The sequence below is a fragment of the Cyprinodon variegatus genome, unplaced genomic scaffold, assembly GCF_000732505.1.
Source record: "Cyprinodon variegatus isolate N-32 unplaced genomic scaffold, C_variegatus-1.0 Scaffold177, whole genome shotgun sequence".
NCBI lineage: Eukaryota > Metazoa > Chordata > Actinopteri > Cyprinodontiformes > Cyprinodontidae > Cyprinodon > Cyprinodon variegatus.
In genome coordinates, this window is record NW_015150630.1 from 262,199 (window position 1) to 274,596 (window position 12,398).

General features: G+C 37.8%; 1 protein-coding gene across 8 annotated transcripts in view; it reads left to right on the top strand.

The window, feature by feature from the left end:
• mef2a (myocyte enhancer factor 2A) overlaps nt 1–8,606 on the top strand; it is a 90,073-nt gene extending 81,467 nt beyond the window's left edge. For all 8 annotated transcript variants that reach the window (XM_015378712.1, XM_015378710.1, XM_015378713.1 and 5 more), the window contains 4 exons: nt 334–518; nt 4,708–4,837; nt 4,987–5,110; nt 5,281–8,606. In XM_015378712.1, the coding sequence (XP_015234198.1) occupies nt 334–518; nt 4,708–4,837; nt 4,987–5,110; nt 5,281–5,620 (779 nt within the window). In that variant the 3' untranslated portion in view covers nt 5,621–8,606. The remainder of the gene's footprint in view (nt 1–333; nt 519–4,707; nt 4,838–4,986; nt 5,111–5,280) is intronic.
• Nucleotides 8,607–12,398: the final 3,792 nt, after the last annotated feature.

Genomic DNA, 12,398 nt, shown 5'->3' on the forward strand with positions numbered 1-12,398 from the left:
AATAATTTTTTCTTTCTTTTAAGTGGTCACAGTACATTTGCCAATGAACTGCGCCTCATCCCCAAGATGCATAGTCTTGCCTTTAATGTAATCATTCACAATAAAAAATTAAAGGCTCATCAATTTTGAAATGGACGTTTTATTTTTGTAAATGTGCAAGATAATTATCCTAGTCGATTAAAACTTCCCAGAGGGTTGGAAACACTTAACACTGCGTGCTGCACGCGAGCTGCGGAACAAGACGGCATGAGAGGTCTCTCTGATGGCCGGGAGTGTTGTCAGTCATGGTGCCCTGGTTTGATGATGCGTTTCCTTTTCTGTGTGTCTCTGCAGGGAACGGCTTCGTTAACCCCAGGGGCTCGCCGAGCATCCTCAGCACACCCAGTGGCAACGGCCTGGGTAAAGTCATGCCTACTAAGTCTCCGCCGCCTCCTGGGGGGAACTTAGGAATGGGGAACCGCAAGCCAGACCTGAGGGTTGTCATCCCTCCATCGAGCAAGGGGATGATGCCCCCGCTGGTGAGTAAAGAGCACACCACTGCACACCAGTTTAATCAGCCTGAGGACCTGAGAGGCATTATGAGAACTTTCATAGTAAAAAGTGGTGCTGGATTTGCCTGCACACGTCTTTGACAATCACCTCAGCATTGCATGGATTACCTCATTCATGTCTTTGTTTATCTGCAGTGAAGTTGCATACTACAGCAATGTTGTTTTTGCATTTTTTGTAACATATGAGCTTAGGGAAAAACTTTAGGGTACTTCTTTAATGCACATGAAATATTCTGCAAATGGAAATATTTAGCATATTTATTAGGTGGGAATGGAAGGATCTTTTTATGCAGCATTTCTGTAAATGTTTTTTTTATTTTATCTTAAAGATTGATGAACAAGACCTACAATAAAGATAATGCAAGGTCGGGAGAAGGTATAATCAGAGTACAGCTATAAGAAATATATGAATAGAAAAAAACACAAAGATTGACAGACCAGGGAAACGAGGCAGCATCATTCAGAAGTCCTTTGCAGGATCTGTGTAAAAATGTTGCTGAGGTTTTGGAATTGTTTGTCAATGAAACTCTTCATTAAGCTTCCATTTATTCAAAAGGAGCTCTCCTACTATAAGGCATTTTTTAAATTAAATTTGTTGTTCTTGAGGTGAGGTATGTTGGCTTAGATGCATCAGGAGCAGACAGGATGTGCTGTTGGTGGTCTGAAACAGGTTCAGGATGGGCTGCAGGTTGCTTCATTCTTGCCTGAGCTGCAGAGACGATGGAAGGTGCCTGCCCTGGCAGGTCTGCAGACAGCCTGTCATTAGGCCATAATGGTATTAAATTAATCACATCTCAGTGTGACAGAGTGTAGATGAAGACTTAATCAGGGGCCCAGGGTGTGAGCCAGATAATATCTTGTCGCCCTTGTCGTGTCTTCCCACAGCTATTGATTGAGGAGGAGTATTAGGAACCCTTGCCTGCTCACAGTGTGTCCCACAGCAAAGGAAAGATGGAAGATGGGCTTCTTGTTTCTCCTTTCAGGCTCAGGGAGGATTGTTGGTGAACAGGAAAGAAACTTTATCTTTAGATTATGATGATTATGAGCTACTGTCAGGGTTTGAGAACAGTTTCAGTCTATATCCCCTATCAGTTACAAGTTACACAGATAGTCTGATTGAGGATTTGGTCATTGTCAGAACTGTTTATAAATGCTCATAAAGATTAAGATTTTAAATTGATGGTAGAACTGTTTAGCAGTCTTACTTTCATTTATTTCCCTTTTACTATAAAATTCTGATGGTGAACCCCCCCCCACCATGAGCACTTTGCTCCGTAATTCTCTTCTTTCCTTCTGTCGAGGGCAGTTGGAGGAGGAGGAAATGGATTTGGTGAGTTTGACAAACGCCTGGGCAAATGGCTGAAATGTTAACACGCTTTGAGTAATCACAGATGGTGAATTAAAGCCAGGTTCAAAGAGAAGACAGTTTTCCTTAAGAGGATTTTTCAAAAACAACAGCATTTTTCATTGCATGCATTAAGTTTGGCCTGTAAAGACTGTCTTGGGCTTTTAAATTGGCTCCTCTATTCCAAGCATTTAAATGTTAATCACCCGGAGTCTCAGTAACAATTGAAGAACAAACAGAAATCATATATTCTTTTTTTACTGAGGGAGAGGGGATTACGTCATTCAAAATGAAATCATAGTGTGAGATACTTGGGGTTTGGTGAAGTCATCTGGCCGGATAGCGTTGGAACAATTCAAGGAAACCATCAACTTTATGATGCAATTCAGCTATGAACACAAGTATTGGCAGCTGCACACATGTTTGTTTTATTACTTACGGAGGGCTTGTCGCAGTATTGTTTTAAAAACTTCTGTCTGTCTGCTTTTGATTATTAGCCTCCGTGTGCATTTTGAAGCTCACAGCAAAGCTCACTGCTTGACCGTACCACGCTGTGTAGGTGTGTTTGTGTGGATGCATGCCAGCCACTACACCAAAAAAACCACCATAGCTTTTCTGTGCGTCACTCTGGGAATTGAAATGTGTCATTTGCGTTATCCTCTTGCAATATCTCATTCGGGTGCTATGTGAGTGTAAAAGCGATCTGTTGTCTCACTCTGTTATTGAACTGAATGTTTATCTGACAGAATGTCTTAGAGTGGATCTTATGGGTGTACTCTTTCCCACTTATTACCTATGTATACTATATATACATTAGTGTTTCCCTCCTAATTTTACGTATTAGAATCATTTTAGGAGGACTTGAATCTGTGGCTTAAATCTTATGCTTTTAATACAAAAGTAATGCATTTATTTTCTGGTTTGTACAATTGTGGCGATGAGTCACTGGCACCTTCACCTCAGCAGAATCTAGAAAAACAAATGACTGTATTCATCTTTAGTAGAATTTACTTTTGCAGTGGTGTTAGTGAAGGTAGTGAGGATGCGGCCAGCGACCTCACTAACACTTAGATAGTGGAGCACATCACACCAGTTCTAAAGTCCTTAAACTGGCTCTCTGTATGTCTGAGAATGGACTAAAATATTTCTGTAAGTCTATAGATCACTGAATCAATGGATTAGCAGTAAAATACATTACAGAATTGCTCAGTGTATCAATTGGCCAGACCTCACAGGTCTTCTGCTTTGAATCCCCAGAGTAGCTTTTACTTCTTATACTTCACTTATCTGTAATAAAGTCCCACAAAACATTAAAACTGCTGAAAACCTGAGAAAAAATTTGAAGATTAAAAATTAATTTTATTAGAGTGGAATTTGATTGTGTTATGTAAACATAAGTTTAAGTTTGCAGTTCAACTTGCCTTTTTCTGATCATTCATATTATAACCATCTCATCATTTTAACTATTAAAAATGTATTTTTTTTTTTTTTTATTTAATAATATTTTTCTATAATTTTTCTATAATCTTTTTGCTGCTGTAAGCACCAGAATTTCCCCATTGTGGGATAATTTTCTATTCTATTCTAACTTTTATGCCACTACAATTTACATTTCAATGGTCTTTCTTTTCCTTTTTTTATGTACTGCACTTTGGATTTTATTTCTGATGAAAACTGCTATACCAATAAAATTACCTTACTTTACCTCCATAAGGTTATCATCAAATCAACTGACACTTCATTGATTTTTGTATCCAAAAACATTAGTGGAAAGTTTAAGGGAGAAAAAAAATGTAGTTTGAAAGCATACAAAAACAAGAAGAATAACTGGAGATTTTAGATGGCTTTAAATGTGAAGTAGTATAACCTCTGATCTAAGCCAGACTAAGAAGAAAAATGGCCCAGATGTGGAGAAAGAACAGAAGGGAAGGATAGCAAACTCCTTCAGGTCTAGTAGGAAATTTCCACGGTCCCTTACAGTTTGATGTGGAGGGCCATGCCATCCGTTGATGTGGGTTCGCTTTGTTTTAAGAAATCCAAAGTCAGCAGAAAACCAGGAAAGTTCAGGGTAATTCATGCTTCCCTCTGCTAATAATCTCTTTGGAGATTTTAATTTTATTATCAGCCAGAAGTACTGATCCCTTATTTAACGTTCATGGTGTCCTGGTAAACCTACTCAGCCTTAACACAATAGAGACACTAGTGTAAACAGAACAATGAAAGACATGAGAGACATCAATGCAGGCAAGCTGAAGCCAACGTTAAAGCAATCTGGGCTTCTTAAATATCACAGGAGACACTCAGACGTTCCGCCTCTATGCCATTTTTCATCTGTTTTAGTGATCCATGCATAAGAAGCCCATGTACAATAAACAGACATAGTAACCAGTAAACTAACATTTCTGTATCAAATTCCCAGTTTGTATCAGTATCATATAGTATCATAATTTTCTCTAAATTCTCGTTGACGTTTGGTGTGTTGTAAGCCTCAATTATTCATATGAACAATAAGAAAACCTTAAGATATGTTATGTGTGGGTTACATACTAGTTTTCCTTTATAAGGCAATTTAATGAAGTAAATTAAACTTTCTTTTTTTTTTACTCTAGCTGATTTTGTGTTTTTAGTGTTAAAATTCTGTTCATTACTTTTCTTATCAGCCTTATTAGCTTTGCTGCCACCTTGTGGTAGATGTTTGGTACCTTTCATTTTAGATCAAATGAAAGGTACGCAGTGTTTTGTTTTTTAAGACTATTTTGTGAGACAGGTTGCATTTATTTTCTCCGTGTTGCTTTTCTGTGTGTCTTACAGAACACCCATAGGATAAGCAGTTCCCAGTCCACCCAGCCGCTTGCCACTCCTGTTGTGTCTGTTACCACCCCCAGCTTACCCCCACAGGGCTTGGTCTACTCAGGCATGCCCACCGCCTACAATCCTGCTGGTGAGTATGCACCTTCTGCCCCATCACTACACTAACTGGGACCGTTTGTAGTTTACATTCCTGGTTCTTGCTCTGTTTCTCAGCAGCACACAGCCATATAATGTAAAATGTTAGTTCTTAGTGTATGTGGATGCTTTTGTTTTTTACAGAGTACTCGCTGAGCAGTGCGGAGATCTCCTCCCTGCAGGGCTTCGGTTCTCCTGGGCTCTCTCTGGGCTCCATGTCTGCATGGCAACAGCATCAACTAGGCCAGGCAGCTCTTAATTCTTTGGTGTGAGTAACACAGTTCCAAACAAAGGCACACTCTACAGATGCCCTTGTATGAAAGCAACACCCACGTTGCTCTGTGATATGCTGAATCATGCGCTTACATCCTGCCTTTAAACACTTTGTTTTTTTTTTTGTAAACTCAACATCAAATTTTCTTTCTATCTCTGCTGCAGTGGTGGAAGTCACCTACCTCAGGGCTCCAACTTATCTATCAACACCAGCCAGAGCATAAACATCAAGTCTGAGCCAATATCTCCGCCCCGCGGGCGGGTCACCCCATCCGGGTTCCCCCCGCAGCAGCAGCCGCAGCAAGGATCCAGCCGACAGGAGGTCCTGGGACGCTCGCCCGCCGACAGCCTCAGCTCGTCCTGCAGCTCCTACGATGGCAGTGACCGCGAGGACCACCGGGCGGACTTCCATTCTCCGCTTGGACTTGGAAGACCCCCTGCTGTCTCTGAGGACAGGGAGAGCCCCTCGGTCAAGCGCTTGCGCATGGACACTTGGGTGACATAAGGAGCTTTGATCTGGTCTGCAGTCGCCAGCCAGACAGATAGAGGAAGGGAGGGATTAGACATGGGGATAAAAGACAGAGCAGGGGTCCTTAGAGCTGTCAATATTAATATGATTCAACTCCACCTTAATTTGTAATTCTGAGATATAATGTTAGAAGATGTCAGGGCATATCTAAGTCATTTCTCAAACTGATACAGGAGGTTTAAATAATCTAAACAATTTTTGTGTACAAGCAGGTGTATCAGGTACTTTCTGCAGTTTAGAGGACGTCTGCAGCTGAGAGAAATTTGTTAAAATAAAATAGGCGGTAGATTATTGTAGCCACTGGTCTAGTCAGACACTTACTTGTAGTTGCTGTTTTGCTGTTGTGCTCGCAAGTTCGCAAACAATCCCAGAAATTTGTGTCGCTTTCAGGCTAAGGACTCTCTAATTACATATGATGTTCACTGCAAGAACTGTGTTGAAATCCAACGCTGCAACCACACAGGTTTTGATTTAAACAGGGTCTTTCAAGTTTTATTTAAACCCTTAGGATCAATAGATGCAGAGCACATTGAGTCAAAGTCATCCAGGGCTCTTTAATAAGCTGAGAGAACTTTAAAACAACAATATGGGAGGTAAAAATAAAATAGTTTCAGAATTTATTGCAATAATTATAATTAATTTTATAATTTCAAAGAGTATGGTGTATAAATAAACAGTTAAGATAATGCAAACCTGTCCAGTTGAGCTGGTTAGTAAGCCAACACGTTCACATTTAAGCAACAGTCCATCGGTTAAATAAGCCAAAGCTGGAATTTATTAGTTGTTTTGTACAGTTGCTGTAATCTCTTTACAGTTCGCTCAAACGCTGCCTCTTCTTCTTTATATATTTTTTTTTTCACACTTTGTATTTTTAATTGTGCTTTGTTGCGTGGTAAACATCCACAAGAAGCAGATTCTTCAATCAGATATTGAAAAGCCATGGACATTTGCTAGTCTATTTGTACAATGTCAAAATTTTGAGCCAAGCGTTTTGTCTTTCTTTTGTCATTGTTGTGTAAATAGCAACTTTAATATATATATTGCCAGGGTGGTGAGCACACCGTTTTCAAGAAAGTATATTTTTGTGGTTTACAGCTGAGTTTACAGTAAGTGGACCCTTAAAAAAGTCACTGGTCCAAAATTTACGATTTTGTTGAGTCAATTCAGCATAAATTCAGACATGTTTTTGGTTAATTGTTGGTTTATTCTTGTTTGCCCTCAATACACTTTAAAATGAACTCGATAAGGTCAAACTTGTATCCATTTGATTGTTTTTTTTTTGTTTTGTTTAAAGGATGACCATAAACCCAGGGGAAGTAGAAGTTTTTATTACTGATTATGCTCCAACACAAGGTGCTAGAGTTATTGCCACTGCCTAAATCCAGGATCAAACACACCAGAGAATAATTCATTGTGTAGCCATTCTGCTACTGAACTTTGTTATTTAAGCTAATGAAACTAAACCCCTAGAAGAAGCTGCTGGTGACTTTAACACAAAAATAACCATCTATGGGCACCCACACGTGGTTGTAAATAATAATATAATAATTTGATTGGCTCAGCGGATTTTATCAAACATTGATCTCCATTTAGTGAAAGTGCTGTAACCCTGTAGTATGAACATTAGAAGCCAGAAAAGATAGAGTCTGTTATGGCATAAAACCTGTGTTATTACACTGTAACGAGGACTAGTAAAAACAGGGTTGTGGCTTTTTTGATTCTCAATTGTACAAGACACAAACCATAATTCAGATAATAGCACACTGACCAGTTCAACATTTCCTGCTGAGAGGCACACATTTGTATGAGAATGTTGCTGTACGAGACAGATTTCACTGTGCATTCTCCATGGCACTTGTCTTGTGTGAGTTAATGACCTAGGGCATCCATCAGCCCCGCCCTTCCCACAGTTTACACCATTTTAGATCTATGCAGAGTCAACCCCTCTTCACATGAAATATGAAATATATGATGTCATTACTAAACATACTAAGTCTGCAGGCTGTCAGGGGAAAGAGTGTCAGACTGTTAGCCTCCTATTCTAAAGTGCCGCAGCTGGAAGTTACTGGACTACAATTTTAGGATCATCAATCTGTTTGGCCCATCTTCTCATTTTTATTTATTTATTTTTTAATGGTGATTTGCAAAGGTATTCATAAAGCCTGAACTTTTTCACATTTTGTCAGGGTGCCGCCACAAAGCAAACAAAATGTAATTTCCTGGGGTCGTATATGAATAACCAACAAAATGCAACGCCTCTGAAATAGAAGAAAAAGGATACACAAATTGCACCTTTTTTTAACAATCAAATAAAATAATTTCTTCTCTGGTGCAATAATTTGTTGAACTGCCTTTTGCTGCAGTTAGAGCCTCAAATCATTTTAGGCGCATCTCTTTGGCTTTTCATATTTAGTGACCAGCGTTTTGCCAAACATCTCAAATTCAGCCAGGTTGGAGAAAATGTTTCAGGAAGTTTCCATACCAGCCTGAGCTCTCATTCCTTCGTATTCCATCGCATCCTGACTTTATGTTTTGAGTTATCTTGTCAGAAGATGAGGAACTAACTCAGTTTCCCTTTATCTGCTAAAAAAACACATCCCGTTTGGATAACGATGCAAATGATGTGTTTTAACCAAATGATGGTGTATTAGGCGCATGAGGACCAAAACTTCCGTTTTGATCTTATCTGCCCAGAGCACCATCCTTCGACCTTTTTTCGTTGTTCCACTCAGATCGCTACAGACTACAAATGACAACTCTGATTAAATTTTTTCATGGCTTTCTTACTGACTTTTTTACAAGTCCATTTTTGAGAGTGCTCTGTGGCTCTCTGTGCCTCTTTCAGAGAGGCTGCTTCCCTGATTAATGCTCTATGCTCTCCTAAATTACTCCCAGATGGACTCTAAAAGGAGACTTCTAGATACAAAAACAAATCGAGGCCAAACTTTTCATACTTTAATTTTCAAAAAAGAGAAAAAAACATTTTAGACCGCTTTGTTGGTCTGTTACATCGCATATATGTTTAATGCATTAAGGTTTGTGGACTTAATGTGACAAAATGTGAAAAAAACTGCAGTTTTATTATATTTGCAAAAAACGTTATACACACTGACTCCAGTTATTCATATTGTAATCCAGTTTAACACAGCAGAGGAAAATAGCAATAATGAATGACTTCAACAGAAACCATCAGCCTGTCTTGGCAGCAGCGCCTCATAGTTGAGCACATTTTTTTAGCACTCGATGACATATCAGGGAATTTTGTAGTCGCTCTACCTATATGCACAGTTAGGAAATGCCTTATCCCAAAGAGAAATTGCACCACGTTTATTCTCACTCATTTAAGGAAGTGCAATGCAAACATCATTTATGTGGGACCAGATCTGCCTCTCCTCACAGCAGACACACATACGAAGAGGCATGGCGAATGCACAGTGATACACGTTGCTCTGTTATTCCTCATCCAAATTGTGCACAACAGATGAATGTGAAAGGAAAGGGTTATCGATGAACCTCTGAAGAGGAGTTTCTTTACCTTGCTGTTCAAGAATCCATCGCTTTGCTCCATGGCTTTTATAAACAGAACTAAATGTTTGGTAAGTGTCTGTAGTTGATTGTTCACGTAAATAAAGAAGCTGTTTTCGGTCTTGAGCGCTCAAGGCAGTTTGGCGGCACAAGCTGGACTTTGTTGCCAATGATGAAATTATTTGTTTTGAAATTGAAATAGATTTTAAGTTAATCTGCATTTTTTTTTTTTTTTTTTTTTGCTTGAATGTGTTATTTTATTTTTAAACATACAATAATTATTCAAGTGAACTTTCTATTGAACTTTTTTTTTTTTTTTTTGCTTGAATGTGTTATTTTATTTTTAAACATACAATAATTATTCAAGTGAACTTTCTATTGAACAATTATGAAACTATGCTAGATGTTGTACAAAATTTGTATTCCACACAAAAAGTGCAAATATTGGCTTTTTTCATGTGTAATTAATTTGTTTTTTTTTCTTCTCTTATTCTGTATAATATGAAGTAAACAACTCTTTCATAGAATTTGTTCTTCTGTGAAGTCCCAAACAGTATAAACTGTCAACTTTATTAAACACCTCAGTGTATGCTCAGTCTCAACTCTGTCTGCGCATCATTTTGTCCATGGCTTATGCTATAAGATGGAACGATGTTTATAATCAAGAAAATGTAAAATGTAGGCCATAATATGGCCAAAAGATGATGTTATAAACTTAGAATATTTAATTATTCGTTCTAAAATTGATCAATTATAAGAATAAAAGAGTAACAAATATATGCTAGCTGTGAACCAGTAAGCAGAAATAAGTAGGCTACTTGAGATGCATCACTGTGTTTAATAAATAAATATAATTTATCAATTTAAATTGATTTTCTTTACAGTAATATGCATAAGGTGGCCTCTAGTGGCAAGCTATGTTGGTACCTGCTTGCAGACATTGATGCATTTCCATAAACTTACCAGAAGGAGGCGCAGCAGTACAATAAACTATACACACAGTACTTTAGGTTGTTGGCTTCCTGGTTGGGTCTTGAAAACAAAGTTAATTCCAACAGAGCTGTTTGTGCTTTTTATATTATCATATTATTTGCGGGCATAATTGAGCAGCTTTGCTGATTTAAAACATGAATGGAAAGTTTTCTCCATATACCTAAAAACAAAGATGCATAAATTCCAAAGTGAAATGAAAAATTCCACCTAAACTCTGTGACATTATATTCAACATAACCGTTGTTTTTTTTGTTTTTTTGTTTTTCCCTTTGACTTTTATGCAACATACAATGGAAATTATAGGTAATTCTCTAAACTCGTCTGTATGATAAGCTTAAACAATATGTCAAAAGTTGAACTTAAGAGATAAATTGGAATATCTGATTAGTACATAAAAGGCACGGTCATGCTGTGGGCACTTGGACAGGTTGGGACATAAACAGCGGGGGTGAATCAAAGGCTGCATTCCACATCTGGGAGGTCCTGTTGTTGTACTAACTGTCATGTCTTGCAGAGAAACTAAAAGAAAATGAGTCACTTGAAGTGAGAAGCTTCATCTGTGTTTTTCCAGTAGTGTTTAGGAAAAACAAATGCATGGAAAACAACTTCTTCTGGAGCAAAGAAAAAACTACATGAGAAAAAATAAAATAAAATTAAGCACATTTAAACATAATTATCTTCAAGAATCAGTATGCAGGCATGGATTGTTGAAAATTTACACCATGCTGTGTGGACGTTTATAATACCATCAACATTTCTTTAATTTTCCACCCACAAGTAAAGTATTATTTTATATCTATGCTATTTTGAAATGATAAAAACACAATAACTTTAAGGCAATAGGATTTGAATGGAAAATTTGAGTCAGAACATGTTAGATAGTAAAATAAGGTGTAGAGTATGTGGGTGACATGTTTTGTTCACAAACAGATGGGATATGAAATGCATACAGTAGGCTGTACTGCAGCTTTTAAAGAATAGTGGTTTTGAAGGGTGGGATTGTTTCAAACTTAAAATGCAGAAATTATAAATTCAAAGTATATGCCAGAAAACAGCCATGTAGTGAAATAATTATTGGATCAAGATGTTTGTGTTTTGATTGCCATTACAATTAGTTCCGCAAGAGTAGGTAAATGGACGACATGATTCTCCAAAAGCCCATTATTTTTTGGGGTATAGATGGTGCCTTATCTAGCCCAAAATTATTTATAAGACTAAAATGAGAGTGAAAATTAAAATAACTTTTTACAAAATATTTCCATCATTTCTATTCGAAGAGTAATCAAAAGAGTAAGGTGACCGGCATTTCTTTGGATGGGTTCTGAGTTAAGAAACTTTTCAGCATGACTGAGATAACTGATGATCACACTGCAACATTCTCCACTGACTACAGCTAAATAGTACGCAGTTCATATAATTGGATATTAAATCCATCTTGACTGGGTGACAGTAAACTGACAGAATAGTATTGTGGTAAAGGGCAGATTTGGTAGAAAACACCTTAATATTTGAATACCTAAATTAATCTTCTGGTTAATTTGAATAATATAATTGCAAACAACACTATGGAAACATTCTTGACCTAATAACTACAAGGGTGTGATATTGAATCATGTCCTTTATTTAGTCACTGTTCTACAAAAAGGGCACAGAGTGTGCTCATCCCTATTTAAGCTGTATTTCAAATTATATATTGAGTGATACTTAACTCGTTTATTTCTGCCATTGTAGGATTGTCTTGGGTGTAAATCTCATGTTCATTAACTGTTATATACTGTACTGCTTAGTGTTGCACCAATACCAATATTGCACTAAAATGGTGGTATCGGTGTCGGCAAATACCAAGAAATAGGACACTGATACCATTTCGAGAGCCAAAAGTTTATTCATCTCTTGTCACCCATTCCAGGTAGATAATAAAAAGTTCTACTGGATTCACTTTGTATTAGTCTTTTTCCTGCTTCACTAAGGTAGGCAGCAGCTTGACAAAGCCATGATGGCAATTATTTTACATCCAAGTAGAATGCAGTTCTTCATATATGCACACACATATTCAAAAGATGATATCGGTACGGTATCGGCCGATACTGCACAGCCAGATATCGGGTATCGGGGCCAGAAAATGGCATCAGTGCAACACTAGCACTGCTGAGGAACCCAAAAAGTACCAAAGTGTGCACAGACAAATAGAACAAATCTGATTCAGCACTGTATTATTTACTGTATATCCACACTT